Below are 17,510 nucleotides of genomic sequence, written 5' to 3'. Positions count from 1 at the left end.
CCTCTTCCCAGGAAAGCTGAGAGCTGCCACCAGAGCTGATCCTGCTGCTCCCACCCACCCCACAGGTCTTTCTAACGGATTCATTTCCAGTTTTCCATTTCCCAGTATTTTAAAGGCAAGAACCACAAATATTTACAATGCTTTAATTCTGGTGTGAAATTATCCTGCTTTGGGCAATAAATCTACTTGTGGCAATAAATCCTGCTTTGGGCAATGTCCTGGATTGTCACGCAAATTGTACTCTATTTACCATCTGTATAGCAGTTGTTTTCTGTTAAGTAGGCAGTTTTCCTTATCTCTTCTACAACCAGGGAGATATCTGTCGATAACAGGCTATTGAATGTCACTGCCTGACTGATAAGAACTACAGCATCCCAGTGTGAGATGCTCCGCCCAGAGGGGAGAGCCAAGCATTCCTACCTGGATATAATCTTGAGGTTCTGGACCACCAGCATGGCTTTCTCCACTGTATCCCCAAAGGAACAGCAGCTGCTTCTCCTTCCACTGGATCTTAGAGGAAGACTGCACCTTTCTACAGGATCCCTGCTCCAATAGAACCACACCTGACACTCCAGGAGGACTGCAGCCACATTTCCAATGGGACTGCTACCAACAACCTGGCCAACAGGGTGTCAGGTTGTGTTCTGACTCTTGTCAGTGTTGTTCTAGTGCACTGTATTGTTTATTTTATCTTTTTATTTTCTTGCCTAGTAAAGAACTGTTATTTCCCATATTTTTGCCGGAGGGTCTCTTAATTCCAAATTTATAGCAATTTGGAGGGGTGGGGAGGGTTTACATTCTCCATTTCAGGGGAGGCTCCTGCCTTCCTTAGCAGACTCCTGTCTTTCCAAACCAAGACAGATTTTGGCACCCAATGTGAAGCTCAAGGGCATAGAAACAAAAAGGGGATAACAGTTCTTGAGTAATCTAATTTTGTGTGCTGATACAGAAACCTTGTTAGGTGTCACCATGTGGTCCTAGTTTGGGTGGCATGTGACCATGGTTGTATTTGTCCCATTCGCACGCCGTCATCTAAACATAGGTCCTATAACCAAGGCTGTTGTCTGGTTTGCTTTACAGGTTAATAAGGTGAGGAATTAATGGATTTTTAACTTCCACTGGAAGGCAAGCACATGGATTCAGAGGTATCACACCCTTACTGTATGGGCCCATCAATGCGTGCCCATGACTCAGAGAAAACTCCCTCCAGGAGCCATTTCTGTTTGATGGGCAATCAAGGACCAATCATGACTCAGACCGATATCAGCCCACTGGGAGATGCTCTGCCCAGTGGGGAGGAGCTCAGCATCCCCACCTGGATATCATCTGGGCTTTGGGACAGAACAGGCAGCCCTTACCCACTGGTTTCCAGAGGACAAGAGCTGCCAGATCTTTTCTACGGGATCACCACATCAACAAGACCGTTTCATCTGGACTGCCACCACCACCCTAACTAGCAGGGTGTCCGGTTTTATTCTGACTCTGTCAGTGGTTTCATTTTGTACTATTGCATGTATTTTTGGTTTTTTTCCCTTTTCCTAATAAATTGTATTTCTGACTTGGAGTCTCTCACTGGTTTTGCTTTCAAACCAGAACAACTGGCCACTGGCGATGGTTGTTTGGCTTGATTGACCAATTGGATCCGCGTGTGTGTTGTGACTGTCAGGCAAGGGCCATGGGTTGTTCTTAGTAGTAAAGTATGGTATAACAAAGCGATTGATCAGCCTGCTGCAATCATGGAGTCAATGCTCATTATTCCCCGCTGGGCACCGCTGCTACGACAGGGACTGATGATTTTTCTTTCAGCGCTGGACAGTCCTTTTTCCAATGCCCCCATTTCTTACAGGATGCTCTCTGAGCCTTCTCCAGAGGGGAAGCTTTCTTGGGTGACTTTTCCCGAGTTGCCATCTTGCTAGGCTGGGATTAACTCTTTCAGTTGGGCCCATCTCAAAACACCTTCCAGGCAACCTCCAGCAGTTTATCCCTGTCTTGAACTCCCTTTATCTTTCCTTACGTCTTTTGAAGCCTGACCCACACAAAACAAAACCAGATGTGCTTTACCATCAACTGATTCAGAATCTAGATCAGTCTATTTGATGGCAGATCTCTTCACCTGTTCAAAAATCAGTGGGTGATTCATCATAATTTTGCCTCACTGGGTAAAACTTTGACTAATTTACAGTTTTAGAGACCCCATGTTTTAACCCACATTCCACGAGGCTTTGATATCATTTTAATTTTGCTATCTGCTCGGGTGTATTTGGATCCCACCCAGGGTTTCCAAGGGGAAATATCTCAGTGACAGCGCCTTGAAGCAGCTCCCTTGCCGTGCTCCCCTCAAGGAACATTGAGGTGGATTTATTGACCACTTGTCCCTCAGTGGGGTCTGTGGTATTTGCTGGGTCCCCAGGATGAAGGAGGAACTGAGAATCTGACTCCATGTTCTTAGAAGGCTAATTTATTATTTTATGCTATTATTTTATATTACAGAATGCTATACTAAAACTCTACTAAAGAATAGAGAAAGGATACAGACAGAAGGCTTAACAAGAATGAATAATAAAAACTTGTGACTCCTTCCAGAGTCCCGACAGAGTTGGATGGTGATTGGTCATTAAGTAAAAACAATTCACATGTTGCATAAACAATCTCCAACCACATCCCAAAGCAGCAAAGCACAGAAGAAGCAAATCAGATAATTATCTTCTTTTATTCTCTGAGGCTTCTCGGCTTCCCAGGAGAAGAATCCTGGGCAAAGAGGATTTTTTCAGAAAATATGGCAGTGACAATGGTCAAGTGATGTGTCTGACACAGACTTCAGATCAGCCCGGTGTGATTCATACAGAGGGCATTTATATATTTATTCATTCATTCATTTATTTATTCAATTATTCATTCATTTATTTAATTTTTAATAGGCTGTATGGTGCACACATGAACTAAGAGATTATATTGCACCAACCAGCAGCTACAATGAATCGATAATCAATATCGGTATCAAACACTGTATCAAATTGCTGGTGATCAATAACAATGTGTAGAAGGCAATACAAGAGTGCAAAAGGCAATTATTAAATTGCCATTTATGACCTGGCTGTGCTGCAGGCACAGTGGAAAGCTGGAAGCTGCTGAGGGGACCCATACACCCCTGTCCCCTGTCCCTGAGTGTCCCCAGTGATGTCACCCCAGGAATTCCCATCAGGATTTGAGACAGTATCATTGAAAATTCCTAGAAAATTCCCCAAATCTGTCTCAAATACTGCACAGGGAGGGCACAGGTGACAGCAGCGATGCCCCTGATGATGTCAGTGCTCCCATGTGAAACTTTCCTGCAGCAGCCTCGGGATGTCCTCGATGGCTTTTTGGCACTGCTTGGCCACTGCACAGCTGCCAGGGCCACTGGGGCCACCCCAGCCACCATAGGGACTCAAGAGGATGTTGTCGATGACCCCAAGTGTCCCAAGCAGGTGATCCTTGGCCAGGCGGGTGCTGGCCTCCCACAGCCACTCAAACTTGGCCACTTTGGCTACCAAGGCCTGGAGGACATCAGGGGACACCTCGTTTGTCCCCTTCAGGATGGCCTCGATGTCCCTGAGCCGCCACTCCATGTTCCAGTAGAACAAGGTGGCTCTGTCACATGTGGCCACCAAGCGCTGCAGCAGCCCCAGGGCCACCACTGCCCAACGTCCCCTCCTGGTGGCTACCATAGCCTCTCCCATTCCCTCATTGGTGGCTGCCGCCACCTGGGCATCGTATGTGGCCATTTCCCTGGCCACTTCCTCCTTGTCCAGGGCCACCATCAGCTGCTGGTTCGCAATTACCTTCCTGTGGTTGTCACGGAGCTTGGTGGCCTCCCTGGACAGCCAGTCCCAGCGGTCCACGAGCCTGGCCACCAACTCCCGCCAGGCCTTGGCCACGGCTCTCCCATTGGCCCAGGTGGTCCCAGGGGTGGCCCCAAGGGTGGCCAGGGCCCGGCCCACGGAGGCGACACCAGGGTGGCTCAGGGAGGTGACATTGCCGTGGTTCAGGATTGCACGAAGGCTCCGGGTGAAGTTCTTCAGGTCCTCATGTAAGGAGTTTGGGGACTTGTCGCTGTGTGGCCCAGTCATGGTGGCCAGCAGCTTGCCCAGGGTGGCCACCACGGCCACCAACACCTGAAGCTGTGGAGGGGACACCTGTGGAGGAGACAGGGGAGGTGTCAGGGACCTGGTGGCACTATTGGCCTCCTGCAGTGGCCTCGGTGCCCTCAAGTAGTCCCCTCTGCCCTTCCGTCCCTTTGTCAGCGTCTTGTCCCCACTGCCACCTCCCGCCATCCCCCGTGTCCCCCCCAGTGTCCCCTCTGTTCCCCTCTCCCCACAATCGCACCTCTTGGGGCTCCATGGTCACTGGGGATACATTGGGGACACTCTGGGGATGCTCTGGGGGTCGAAGGAGCCTTGGGATGTCCTTGATGGCTCTTTGACACCGCTCAGCCACCTCACAGGCACTGGGTCTGGCGCAACCACCGGTGAAATAGACCTTGATGATGTTGTCAACTGCCCCCAGCAGGTGATCTTTGGCCAGGCGGGCATTGGCCTCCCACAGCCGCTCGGCCTGGGCCACCTTGGCCACCAAGCCCTTGAGGACATTGAGAGATGCCTCATTTGTCCCCTTCAAGGCGGCCTTGGTGTCCCTGAGCAGGCGCAGCAGCTCCCGGGGAAATGTGGTGGCTTCGTCACATGCGGCCACCAAGCACTCCAGCAGCTCCAGGGCCGTCTCCGCCTGCTGTCTCACCATGGTGGCCCTTGTTGCCTCACTGGCAGTCAGCCTGGCCTCTCTCCTCACCTGGGCTCCATGCCCGGCCACCACCTTGGCCCTCTCCTCCCCGCCCAGGGCCTGACCCAGCTCCACCATGTTTTCCTGAGCTGTCCCATAATGTGCAGCCTTGTCCTGCAGCTCCCTGGCCCGGGCGGCGGTGGTGGCCACCCTGTCGGCCGCCTTGGTGGCCAAATCCCTACAGGCCTTGCGGAGCTTGGTGGCTGCCCTGGCCAGCCGGACCCAGCTGTTCACAAGCGCAGACACCGACCATAGCCACTCACCAACCGCCAATCCCACAGGTACCAAGGTGGTCCCTGGGGTGCTCTTGTAGGTGGCCAGGGTCTGCCTCAGGGCGTTGAAAGGGCTATCATCATCGGAGGTGACATCCTGGGGCCACCAGGCATTATCAATGCGGTGCAGGGTGACCCAGAGCTCCCTGGTGAAGAACTCCAGGTCCCAGTACAGGGACCATGGGGACCAGGGCTGCATCATCTCGTCCTGACTGCTCAGGGCGTCCAGCAGCTCACCCAGGATGGCCACCACGGTGACCTGTGGCTGCAGCAGGGCCGGGGACAGCTGGGGAGGGAAAAAGGAAGGTGTCAGGGATCTGGTGGCACTTACGGCCTCCTGGGGTGGCCCCCTGTCCCCGAAGGACCCTTTTTGCCCCTCCCTGGAGGGCTCTGCTGCCCGTCTGTCCCTCCCTTGTTCCCGCTGCCACCCCTGCCACTTCTCTCGTAGCGTCTGGCACCCTCCTGCCCTCACTGCTGTCCCCTCTGCCACCTCCCCACCCGCCCCGGAATCCTCTCCCTCTTTCAGCAATCCACGTTTTCCCCCCTCCCGTCGCACCTCTTGGGGCTCCATGCTCACTGGGAACACCTTGGGGACGCTCCGCTGGCGAAGGAGCCCCGGCACCAACTCCGGCCCTGGCCCAGAACAGGCCCCGGGGCCGGCGCCGGGAAAAGTCAGAGCCGCCTCAGGAGGGGCCGGAAAAGGGGTTGGGCGAGGTGACGTCACCGCCCGCCCTTTCCAGTACCGCCCCTATCCATGGAAAGCGCCTGGATTTGGCCGTTTTGGTTGAATCCCAGGGGATTTAGGCTCTATAGGAGGGTACTTAGGCTCCATCCCCAGGGGATTTAGGCTCCATCCCACCATTTCTAGGCGGATTCATTTCGCCGTTCCCGGCTGGATTTATGAGGGAACGCGGAGGGCTCTGAGGAGCCCGCAGAGTTGCCCTCAACAAACAGGGCCGCGCTGCTTCTCTCGCGAGACCTCTGCCGAGAAGCCCCAAAGGCGGCGCGGACCAATCAGAAGCCGCGCCGGCCAGAAGTACTGGCAGAAGTTCCCGTTGCTTCGTCGTCGGCAGCTGCTTCCGGCGAATCCGCGGTGCATTGTGGGCACTGTGGTCCCCGTGGGGCCCAGCGGAGGCGGAGCGGGGCTGAGGCCGCGGGGCGGGGGGGGAGGGGGCGGGGCGGGGAGGGAGGGGGCGGGGCGGGGGGGAGGGAGCGGGGCGGGAATCTGCGGGCGCCGAGGGAGCCCCGGGACCACCCCCGGCAGCGCGGGATGGGCGACAGCGACCGCGGTCAGCACCGGGGGCGGGGAGAGGGGGAGGGGCGATGAGGAGGGGTTTGGAGGGGTTATGAAAGGATTGGGAGGGACTGACGGGGGAACTGGGGGTCCTGAGGGGATCTGGGGTGTCCTGAGGGCGTTTGGGGAGATCGAGAGGGAGAACTGGGGATCGTGAGGAGGTTTGGGGGCTCCTGAGGGGATTGGAGGGGTTGTGAGGGGATGTGAGGGGGTAAGAGGGAGAACTGGGGATCCTGAGGGTATTTGGGGGGTCCTGAGGGGATTTGGGGGGATTGTGAGGGGGTTGAGGGGTTGTGAGGGGGTTTGGGACGTGGTGAGGGGATGTGGAGGGTCCTGGGGGAGAATTAGGTATCCTGAGGGGGTTTGTGAGGCTCTGAGGAGATCTGGGGGAGTCTTGGGGGGATATGGAGAAGTCATGAGGAAATCTGGGGGGATTCTGAGGAGATTTTCGAGGGTCCTAAGGAGGATATGGGAGCCCTGCGGGGGACCTGGGGTACTGAGGGTAGTTTGGAGGGTTGGGGGCACTTGGGGGCATTCTGAGTGGGTTTGGGAGGATTTTGGGAGTTTCCGACTAGATTTGGGGCATCCTGAGGGAATTTTGGAAATCCCCGAGTGGATTTTGTGGGTCCCTGACTGGATTAGGAGTGATTTGGGGTTATTTTGGGGTCCCTGACTGGATTAGGGGGCATTTGGGGAATTTTGGGGTGTTTTCAGGTGTTTTTGGGGTAAGTTTGGCTATCTGACCAGATTTTGGGGTCCTTGTCCTGATTTTGGGATATTTTGGCATACCTGACTCCATTTTGGGGTATTTTCGGGTCATTTTGGGGCTCCGCACCAGATTTTGGCCATTTTGGGGTAATTTCATGGTCCCTGACCAGAGTTTGGGGATTTTTTTGGATTTTTTTTGGAGTAATTTTGTGATCTCTCACTAGAGTTTGGGTTTTTTTTGGGGTATTTTTGTAGGAAAACAGGGGCAGGACGGTCGGGATGGAGAGAGACGAGAGATCTCTGAAGCCAGGTCATGGAACTTGGGGTTTATTGCAAAGGGCCTGGGTGCAGGGTCCTGCTTGGAGCTGCCAGCCACAGCTGGAGCAGGCCCGAGAGAGGGAGAAGAGTGGTGTTATATTTGCCCAATTATCCCATCATCAAAAACACCAAACTATATTAAAGGTAGCAGCAATTTTCATTGAATAGCTTAGAATATATAAAATCGGATACACTTGAAATATTGACAATGTAATTTGGTTAAAATAAGGGATAATTTGGTTCCGATAATAGCACATAAGCAAAAAAACCAAACGGAGAGGGGTACGGAGTGCAGGGCCCTGCCACCTCACGTAGGAGCTTGCCAAGGGAAAATTCCCCCTTTGGTGCCATATGTCAATGTCATCTCCTCCCATTTTCGAATCATCACACTTCTACCTCCGCCCTCATCACCACCTTTACTGCGCATGCTCCACCGCTCGGTTTGGTGGTCACACCCGTCTTTGGGGGTCCTCACTGATGAAGGCCTCTTCTCTTCCTCGATGTCCTTTCCTTCACCTTTGAGTTACACATGTGCACCAAGCCAGTATAATGTAAGCCAAAACTAACATAATATTATATTTAAGTGTCAAAGCAACAAATCTCTTATAACTAGCATTTTCCTGGGACCCAACCAGATTTTCCTTTCTTTCTGTGAATTTTTAGTAACTGTTATCTCTTGCTTTTTCCTGCCTTGAACATCTGCAGGAAAGGGGGGGGGATGGAACCCCTCCTCCCCTTTCTTTCTTGGCATTACACCTTTTAACTCTTTTATTATTTCCAAATATTAATTACTGTATCAATATCAATTATTGTTTCAATTTTGTCAGCACGGATCATACCTATTTACCACACTTCTCATTATCCTGCTCTGAGTTTTTGGACTTTTTTGTCAGAAATCTCTCCCCTCCCCCACTCATCCACAGGGGTTTGAAGCGGTTTTTCCTTTTTGGGGGAAATCAAAGCGATGCACTGATGCTCCTAATTAGGGGCAGGAGAAGTGAGGCTCCAGGGCTTCCCGCTCAGCCGGGGCCACCGGAGCCGCAGTGCCGGGAAAGCCGTGGCGGGAGGTGCGGAGAAGTTTGTTTGTGTTTCCAGCTCAATCCGCCTCGGGCCCGGGCCCGTTCCAGGGCTGTTCCTCAGCTCCGGCTCTGCCCTCACGCAGCCCGGGGGGCCCTGAGAGCGCGGGGCGGGGCTGTGCCGTGTGCAGAGCCCGCCCCTGGCTGTGATTGGGCGATGGTGCCGTCAGTCGTGGTTGTGGCGCGCTGATTGGTGGGAGCGGGGCGGAGCAGGGTCTCGGTGGCGGACTGAGGGCGGCCGTGGCTGGGCAGCGGCGCCATTGTCGGAGCGTGTGTGCGGTGCCGTGAGCGGCGGCAGCGGCCGGAGCGCGGTGAGGCGGCGGCGGAGCTCGGAGGCGGCCGCAGCGCAGGTGGGAGCCGCGCTGGTTTGTGCGGGGCCTCGGGGCTGGCTGCGGGCCTCGGGGGCGGCAGGGGGCTCGGGCGGGTTCGTTGTGCCGTGTCCGGCGCGTGTTGCCGCTGGCGTGAGGGCGCTGCGGGAGCGGCTGCCCGCGGTCTCCTTGCGGCCGCTGCCTCGGCAGGAGCCGCTGCCGGAGCAGCGCTGGCTCGGCCCGGTTGCTGTGGCTGGGACAGAGGGGGCTGCCCCGTGCCCGGGGCTGTGCGGGGAAATTCCCGTGGCCGGAGGTTTCTGTGCCCAGAGGAGACAGAGGAGTCCTGTAAAAGTGACTTTATTGCTGAGCAGAGGGAGAGGCCGAGGGGCATTTGCCGTGCGCTCTCTGCCATTGTTGTAGTTCGCAGCCTCCTTTTTATCCTCATTTTCCCGGCCTTATCTCCCTCTCCCTTTGCCCCCTGGCTGAGGTGCTTGGTAGGTTCAGACCTCCCGATCCGCCAACTGCATGTCCTCGTTAATGTGCACCCCCACTTTTGTATAACAGCCGATATTTACGGCTCTGTTAAATCCTTGTTCTTCTGGAAGTTCAGAAATTAAGCGGGACTTTGTGAGAGCAGCGGTCCATTTTACTTAGTAACAGATATTGAAGCTGGTGGTTTCGCCCCTTACTTCCTTATCGACGAGTCCCTGGCCCCTCGCTCCGCTGCTGAATGAGCTGCACTCTCAAGGTGTGGAGCATGGTAAAAAGATGAGAGTTGCTGTAGCACATCAGAGGAGAAATAGCATTCGTTTAACCCATGGTCTGTCAGGAGGCCACAAAACCGTGTCCCCTTCCCATCCTTTCCACGTTTGGACCAATACATGAGCTGCTTTTTTGTTTCCGTTGTTTTTTTGTTTTTTTTTTTTTTTCACCACGTTTCCTTTGTCCTCTATTTGCCAACAGCAGTTTGAGTCATTTAATTTTCTACAAACTCCTCTTTTTTTCTGCTAACAGATGATCTGATCCCATCCCATGGTTAAGGGTTGTGTTCCTCATTTCAATAGATTGCTCAGCAGGAAGGTCATGAAGCCATTTATTATAATGAACAATAGTTTCTGAGAAATAAAAGAATTAAAAGACACTTAAAGTATATCAAGGGAATCACAGAAGTTAATAAATAACCTAAAATACACTATCAGGAAGAACTTTGATCAGATATCTACATAAGTTAATAAATAATCTAAAATACACTCACAGAAGAAACTTTGGAATTAGAATATTTGAAGAAACAGAAGTGGAAGCCAATAAGTTAAAGGGACCTGCCAAGCCGTTAGAATCAAGCCAAGTACAACAGTAACTTCAGCCTAGCCATGGTAAAACATGCCAAAGATAACAGGAAGAAGTCCAAATTAGGAAAAGCTTAAAATTTAACTAAGGAAGACCAAGAATTCCCGGAAGACTCCGCCTGCCTATGAATATGCATGTAATAAATGATGTAATCCTTGTTTAAAATTGTATAAAAACCCGCTTTTGCTGTACATAACTTAGAAATCCATTTTGTGATTTCTCCGACGCGTCGCAATTAAATACCTCCTGCTTATCTGACTTAGGCTGAGTCTCTTAAGCAGTTATTCTCACCTTTTGGGGCAAAATTCGGCATCAGTCAGGAGCTGGAGCTGTCTCGTTGGTTATTGCAAGGGCAGCTTGTAATCTAATGATGCCATTGAAATGAGAAATGGGTTCTGTGGCTCCTGATATGAATTGGTTCGGGTTCCCAGGGTGTTATAGATTTTGTTCTGCTGGCCTTTTAGGTTTTCCCCATTTTTGGCCGCTCTCCAGCCAGGGCTGCATCAATTGACTGCCTTTCTCTAATTAAATCATCAACTAATTGGATTCCCAACTTATTTCCCTGAATTTTTGGTAGCAAAAAATCCCCAGTGCTCTACTATACCCTATATAACACAGACAGGTACAGCACATGTTGGAGTGGCCAGAGGGATGATTCGTCCCCCATTTGTTTATAGTGAAGTTTTCACAGCATTCTCCATGTGCTGTTTCCCTTTGCAGCTTCACCCGTTTCTGTTGCAGGGTCAGATATCCTCCCCCTGGGCTCTGCCTTGAGCTGTGCAAATTCCATCAGTGCCAGCAGGCAGAGCTTGGGGTGAGGGGCAGAGGGAATCAGCCCAATTCCTGCCCCGGCAAGAGACCCAGGTGCATTGTCCACACTTTGCCGGGCAGTGTTCATTTGCATTTCTAAAGCTCCTCTGGAGGCTGCCTGGAATGGAGCTTCTCTTCCAGGGCAGCCATCTGGTGAGTCACATGTGGCCCCCCCAGAATCTGCTTTTTTGTAGAAAAAGTATATAACTATTTCTGAGTTAAAAGTATTATGGTTAAAGCTCTTGAATTTTGCAAAATGCAACATAAAGGTGAACATGGAAAAACGCAGACCAAAACTTGATTCTCACACTTCTGTCCCGAATCCACCTGACTATATAAAGTGGGAATATTATGAAAAATTTTTCTCATGTTGTAATTTTGTCACTGAAACTGCTGGGAAAACAAAAATTCTCCAAGAATCTCTTTAGTGTTAGAGAGTCAAGGCATTCCTTGGTTCTGGCCATGGTGTGCAACAGAAATAATTTCTTTCATAAATAGCCCAGCTGTGCAGAGAAAATCATTCCATGCCATGTGAGTTTTTCCTAAACTTTATGTAGTCTGAACCAATCTAAATCCACTCCTTTAAAGTTCATTCCTTCCAAGTTGTGTAAGTTTTTAGTATTTGGTTTCCTGTTGGACCCAGATTTCTTCCCCTCTGATGTTCTGATGTGAATTCGGTCTCCACACTCCTGGATTTCCTTCTCAGCCTTTTCCAGCCCAGGTGTCTCCAGCTCTGCCGGGGGCAGTGTCTGGGGTAGCTGTTGGTTGCTGTTTGCTGCTGGGCAATGTTGATGTTTTGTTGCTGGTCGTTATCTCTGTGGGTGTCTTTTGGGCTATTCCCAGTCTGTTGGGATGTTGAACTCATCTCCATTGAGTGGTGTAACACCCCTTAAAAAAAACCTTTAAAATTCCTTTCCCAAAGGCAAAGACAAACCAAGCCTGAGCAGAGAAATAAGATTTAAAAGAACCAGAATGGGTACATTTTGCAGCAGTGCAATGGCAGGCAGCCCAGAGTGTGGGTGTCAGTGAGCCCCAGAGTGGAATTGTGCCGTGGTGTTCCCCAGCAGCTGTGGCAGTGCAGGCCCAGCCAGCGCTGAAGCTGCAGCAGTGGCAGCAAGGCTTGGCCCCAGTGGCTGGAGCTGGCAGAGGAGGGTGGCCAGGATTGCAGAGGATTCCAGGCGAGGATCTGTGGGCAGGCGCAGGGGCTTGGCCCGCTGTGGAGCCCTGGCTGCTGCTGCGTTGCCTTCAGGGCAGGCTCAGGGGCGGCCTCCCATCCTCCTGCTGCAGGCGGGAAGTGCAAATCTCCGGGGCTTCAGAGCCCTTGAGGCCAGGCTGAGGGGTCCCCCCGTGTTGAGCTGTGCTGGTGGCTGTTTCTGGCCTCAGGGACACTTGGCATGGGCCCCTTGGCCACCAGTGGTGCTGCTTTGCACTCCTTAGGCAGGAGCCGATGTCCTGGCTGGGTGTTGGCAGCAGCAAAGTGCCAGGGCAGGCTCAGTGCCAGCCCAGCTTCCTGTGGGAGAATGTGCCTTGATATCTGCTCCAGTGGTTGCTGAAGCAGTGAGAATTGCTTTTGCCCCCCTGTTAGGTGCCATGGTGTCAGCAGAAGATATTGCAGCCTTCCTGCTCAGGGCATTTCAGTGCCAGGCTCTCACAAGCACCCACAGCTGTGCGGGTTTAGCTGAGCATGGGGAAGTGACCTGCGCTGTGTCTGATTCCCCTTCCTTCCCTCCCCTGGAACAGGGTGTTGCTGACAAGACACCACTTGTCCTGGTTGCTTCAGGGTGCTTTGGAGAGACTCCATATCTAATTTTCCTTATTTTCCTGGGGCTCCCAACACTTCTTGGTTAACTTCAGCATAGGCCTGGCCAGACATTTGACACAGAGGTACAACAGGACCGTCCTCTGTATCCCTTTTTATGATATTAATTTGTGTTACGAGTTTAGTGATCAAATCTCTTCCCAGTAAATCATGATAACAATTAAGAGCAAGTAAAAATTCATGCATTACAAACCCATCTCCCAGATCTACTAATAGTGGTGGAATAAAACCATACGTGTTTCCCACTTATGCCCTCACTAATGAAACATATTTTTACCATTTTTCCCCCCTTAGGACTAAGGTTTAGAGTGGATTTAGAGACCCCTGTGTCCGTCAGGAAATGCCTTCTCTCAATGCAGACCCACCCTGAATGGTCTCAATGGCTCCTGTGTGGAGGGTCCCTGGTGTGATGGGAGCTGTGACAGCCGTACCAATCCATGTCCATCAAGGGGTGGACTTGCTGGTCCTGAGGGTGCTGCTGTCTGTGCTTGCAGTGTCCTTGTGCCCTGCAGCTGGAGCCCTGGTTCCTTGCCAGGGGCTGTTTGGGTGGGCTCTCCCCTGCCGAGGAGGGCAATGCCTCTGCCAGGTGCTTGTGGCCGAGCCGTGCCCTGGGTGCTGGGGCCCCCTTGGGCCCTGGGGTTGATCCCTCAGGGGCTGTAGGAACTGTGTCCTGGCCTTTGCCTTCAGCTTGGCCTTTTGCTGCTCCCTTCTTGCACTCACCTGCTGTGCCTTTGTGCCCAAGTGCTGCAGGGCCTTCTTGTGCCCCTCCTGCAGCCCCCTCAGTGCCTCTGGGTGCTCATCCTCTGACAGCTGCTGAGCTTTCTGCAAAATCGTTTGTATCTCCAGTAACCCTAATTAAATCCTTAAAAGATAATCTCCTTGCTAAAATGTACAATCCACATTTCCCATGTGTTCCTTGCTCCTCCTCCCTGTGCTCAGGGTGCCCTCCCCAGCCCGTATCCCAGAGCCGCTCTCTGTCCTGCCGCAGTGTCCAAAGGCGCCCCCGGCGGGCAGGGCCGGCAGCTCCACGGGGCCGGGCAGCGGCCGGGGCGTCCCGCAGCCTCCTGGGGGCCAGGGGCTGCTGCCGGCCCTGCCCGGGCTGGTGGGGTCAGACAGCGCCCGGCGCTGAGCCCCGGCTGCCCCACAGCCCCGGCCCGGCCCCACAGCTCCCCACAGGCCCCCAGCCCGTGCTCCCGGTGCCGCAGCTCTGCGCCCGGTGCTGCCTCTGCCCCCCACTGAGAAACCCCCTGAAACCCTGACCTCCTTGATTTCCTGGTCTGGAAACCGGGGATACAAAAGATCTGAATCAGCTGACAAGTTTTGAGGCTAAGGCCCTGCTGATAAACATCCCAATCCTCAGTATTTTTCTCTTCCTCCGCTTTTCCATCATCCTTTTCCTTCCCACATAGATTCCTGCTGCAGCTTTTTGCCTTAACCATATTGCTGCACGCTCCCCTTCACGCAATGCCTTTGCAGCACACCAACACCATCCATGCCCTGTTGTCCAAATGCGAGGGGAATTTGGGGAGGTGGGAGTGGGGCAGCGCCAAGGCCGGGCCCCCCCGCGCTGTCCCGGCGGGAGCGGCTGCAGTGGGGACCGAGTGCGGGCGGGAGCGGCCGAGAGCCCAGCGCTGCCCCAGCCCGACCTGCCCCAGCTCCATCCCTGCCCCTGCCGCAGGATGCTGTGGGTTTGGGGGGAAGAGGGAGCCGGCAGTGGGTGCTGGGCCTGGGGCAGGAGGAGAAGGGAAGGAGAAGCAGAATTGAGGAACATGATGCCGAATTTTGCCCCAAAAGGTGAGAATAACTGCTTAAGAGACTCAGCCTAAGTCAGATAAGCAGGAGGTATTTTATTGCGACGCGTTGGAGAAATCACAAAATGGATTTCTAAGTTATGTACAGCAAAAGCGGGTTTTTATACAATTTTAAACAAGGATTACATCATTTATTACATGCATATTCATAGGCAGGCGGAGTCTTCCGGGAATTCTTGGTCTTCCTTAGTTAAATTTTAAGCTTTTCCTAATTTGGACTTCTTCCTGTTATCCTTGGCATGTTTTTCCATGGCTTGGCTGAAGTTACTGTTGTACTTGGCTTGATTCTAACGGCTTGGCAGGTCACTTTAACTTACTGGCTTCCACTGTTGTTTCTTCAAATATTCTAATTCCAAAGTTTCTTCTGTGGGTGTATTTTAGATTACCTTATCTAAATATCTGATCAAAGTTCTTCCTGATAGTGTATTTTAGGTTATTTATTAACTTCTGTGATTCCCTTGATATACTTTTGAGTGTCTTTTAATTCTTTTATTTCTCAGAAACTATTGTTCATTATAATAAATGGCTTCAAACAAAAGGGTCAAATGATGCATGAGGGAGGAGAAGGTGGTATTGTGCGGGAGAAGGAGGAAGAGGAGTGGGAGAAATAGCAAGGACACTGGATGTGGAGGAGGAGCAGAAACAGAAGGCACCACAAGGTTCCACTTCTCCCTGTATCTGCAACTTCCCTGCCAGCCCCAGTAGCATTCCCCCCCTACCATGCAGCAGGTAACCGGGAATTGGGATCCACGATTTTCCCGGGGGTGAATCTTGGTGTTTCTGAGCTTTATTGGGCTAATTATTGGTGCTTTGTTTTTTTGTGGGGGCTGAATCTTTATATTTTGGAGGGGGCTTTTGCTGAATCTTGATGTTTGGGAAGTTTTTGATCTGTGTGTTGATGTTTGGAGGACTTTTGTGCTGAATCTTGGTGTTTTGGAGGTTCTTAGAGACACAAGATGCCCAATGACTTAATGAGATGAACTTGGGCAAGGAGGAGCTCCCAGTCCAATGCACTCTCATCTTGTTCTTTTCCCCAAACCAGGATTTTTCATTCCTAGGACGTGTGTGAATGGAGCAGGAGGAAAAGCCCTGGAGATTCCGCACGAGGAGGGGCAGCAAACCCAGCCCAGGGAGCTGCGGGGAGGAAAGAGCCCCCCTGAGCAAGGAAGGCGGCCGGAGATGCAGCCAGAGCTCAGAGCTGGTGGAGAAGCCCCATGGCAGAGAGAAGCCCCACAAGTGCTTGGAATGTGGGAAGGGTTTTAGTCGGAGCTTAGACCTGATCCAGCACCAGGTGATCCACACTGGGGAACAGCCCTACGAGTGTGAGGAGTGTGGGAAGCGTTTCAGCTGGAGCTCCAGCCTGAGGCAGCACCAGGTGATTCACTCTGGGGAGAGGCGCTTTGAGTGTGAGGAGTGTGGGAAGAGCTTCAGCCACAACTCTGTCCTGATCCAACACCAGAGGATCCACACTGGGGAAAAGCCCTTTGAATGTGGGGAATGTGGGAAGAGCTTCAGGCAGAGGGGGAGCCTGATGCAACACCAGATGATCCACAGCGGGGACCGGCCTTACGAGTGTGGGGAATGTGGGATGAGCTTCAGCCAGAAGGGCCACCTTACGCGACACCAGAGGATCCACACAGGAGGAAAGCCCTATGAGTGTGGGGAGTGTGGGAAGAGGTTTAGATACAGCTTTGGCCTGAGGAGACATGAGAGGATCCACACTGGGGAAAAGCCCTATGAGTGTGGGGAGTGTGGGAAGAGCTTCAGCATGAAATGCAAGCTGACGGAACACCAGAAGATCCACTCTGGGGAAAAGCCCTACAAGTGTGGGGAATGTGGGAGGAGCTTCAGAGAAAGCTGGGCCCTGATTCGGCACCAGGTGATCCACACGGGGGAACGGCCCTACACCTGCTTGGAATGTGGGAAGAGCTATGGGTGGCACACTGACCTGAGAAAACACCACCAGCGTGTTCACTCTGGGGAGAAGCCTTACAAGTGTCCCCAATGTGGGAGGAGGTTTCACAGGAGCTCCGATCTCCTCATACATGAGCGGAGTCACAGGGAGGAGAGGCCCTTCCGCTGCCCCGACTGTGGGAAAGGCTTCAAGCTAAACTCCCACCTCACCCTGCACCGGCGCATCCACACGGGGGAGAGGCCCTACGAATGTGGGGAGTGTGGGATGAGATTCTCATCGAGCTCAATCTTGACAAAACATCAACGAAGGCGCCACTAAGGGAAGCCCTGTGAGTGGCCTGAGTGTGGGAAGAGCTTCGTGTGCTGCTCCAGCTCCATCCCCCATGAGAGGATCCACGTTGGATGATCCCCAGTGACCCCTGTTGGGCAGAGCCCTGGTGATCTGTGGTCCTGATGATCCAAGTTGGAAGGCATCTGTCTGGGGGGCTCCACATCTTCCTGGTTCCCTGAGGGTACCTAGATAAGCCCAGCAGCAGGAACATCCATCAGGATGCAGACCTATAATGGGAATTCCATGGGGAGAGCAGATTTGTCGACTTTCAACCCCATAAAATCTTTTGCATTCAATTCTATCTTCCTGTGACATCAAGGAGTATTGAATGGTCTTGGAGGTATATTCTGGGTTACTGTTTGGTGCTTGTATCCCCAGTCTGTTCTGTTTATGCTGAATAATAAGTTTTGCACCTTCAAGACTTGTCCTGAGAGTGAAGGGGGAGAGAAGAAGCACGGAGTTTGTTTCCAGAAACCGCACTCACTCCTCCACATTCGTGTTCCTGCACTGTGTTGTCTGCGGATGGACAGACAGTGGGACAGAGCTCTCCTGAACCAAACAAGTTCTCTGGACTGTGGGGTTTTTCCCTTTTCTTTGGACCTGTTTAAACCTGCTCTGGCCTGAACACCAGAAGAGCATGGGCAGCTCACACCTGTGGCCCACCGGGCTGGGCCTGGCCTGTGACAT

General features: G+C 52.6%; 3 protein-coding genes, 1 long non-coding RNA gene and 1 pseudogene across 6 annotated transcripts in view; 3 read left to right on the top strand and 2 right to left on the bottom strand.

Moving 5' to 3' along the window:
* The window catches only part of LOC131093388 (uncharacterized), a 270,394-nt gene extending 264,378 nt beyond the window's left edge, over positions 1-6,016 (bottom strand). The window contains exon 1 of the mRNA XM_058040540.1: positions 5,807-6,016. The gene's annotated coding sequence lies outside the window, so the exon portion shown is untranslated. The remainder of the gene's footprint in view (positions 1-5,806) is intronic.
* On the top strand, positions 107-1,559 carry LOC131093463 (uncharacterized). Its single transcript, XR_009115577.1, has 2 exons — positions 107-636; positions 1,081-1,559. It is a non-coding gene; the product is annotated as an uncharacterized LOC131093463 (long non-coding RNA).
* Positions 2,448-5,810, bottom strand: LOC131093387 (uncharacterized). Its single transcript, XM_058040539.1, has 3 exons — positions 5,644-5,810; positions 4,366-5,373; positions 2,448-4,175 (listed from the first exon to the last, which is right to left on the bottom strand). Exons 1-3 carry the CDS (start codon positions 5,656-5,658, stop codon positions 3,306-3,308), a joined length of 1,893 nt encoding a protein of 630 aa, XP_057896522.1. The 5' UTR covers positions 5,659-5,810; the 3' UTR covers positions 2,448-3,305.
* A 284-nt stretch (positions 6,017-6,300) lies between the features above and the next one.
* On the top strand, positions 6,301-17,368 carry LOC131093409 (zinc finger protein OZF-like). 3 transcript variants are annotated; one of them, XM_058040568.1, is made up of 2 exons: positions 6,301-6,376; positions 15,621-17,368. In XM_058040568.1, the coding sequence occupies exon 2, from the start codon at positions 15,648-15,650 to the stop codon at positions 16,809-16,811; it is 1,164 nt and encodes a 387-aa protein (XP_057896551.1). In that variant the 5' UTR covers positions 6,301-6,376; positions 15,621-15,647; the 3' UTR covers positions 16,812-17,368. The 3 variants fall into 3 exon arrangements, with proteins under 3 accessions (XP_057896551.1, XP_057896550.1, XP_057896552.1); XM_058040567.1 differs by lacking the exon at positions 6,301-6,376 and adding an exon at positions 8,758-8,833; XM_058040569.1 differs by lacking the exon at positions 6,301-6,376 and adding an exon at positions 8,813-8,833 and having other exon boundaries at positions 15,637-17,368.
* Positions 13,958-17,510, top strand: part of LOC131093389 (zinc finger protein 883-like) — a 115,033-nt pseudogene continuing 111,480 nt past the window's right edge.

The sequence above is a fragment of the Melospiza georgiana genome, chromosome 25 (assembly GCF_028018845.1).
Source record: "Melospiza georgiana isolate bMelGeo1 chromosome 25, bMelGeo1.pri, whole genome shotgun sequence".
Lineage (NCBI taxonomy): Eukaryota > Metazoa > Chordata > Aves > Passeriformes > Passerellidae > Melospiza > Melospiza georgiana.
This window is presented reverse-complemented; position numbering and strand designations above follow the sequence as displayed.

Excerpts from the sequence above, each read along its gene's own strand:
- LOC131093387 (XM_058040539.1), bottom strand. Across the intron at positions 4,176-4,365 it reads TGACCATGGAGCCCCAAGAG|GTGTCCCCTCCACAGCTTCA; the intron begins GTGCGATTGTGG and ends TCTCCTCCACAG.
- LOC131093409 (XM_058040568.1), top strand. The coding sequence starts at position 15,648 with ATGGAGCAGGAGGAAAAGCCCTGGAGATTCCGCACGAGGAGGGGCAGC.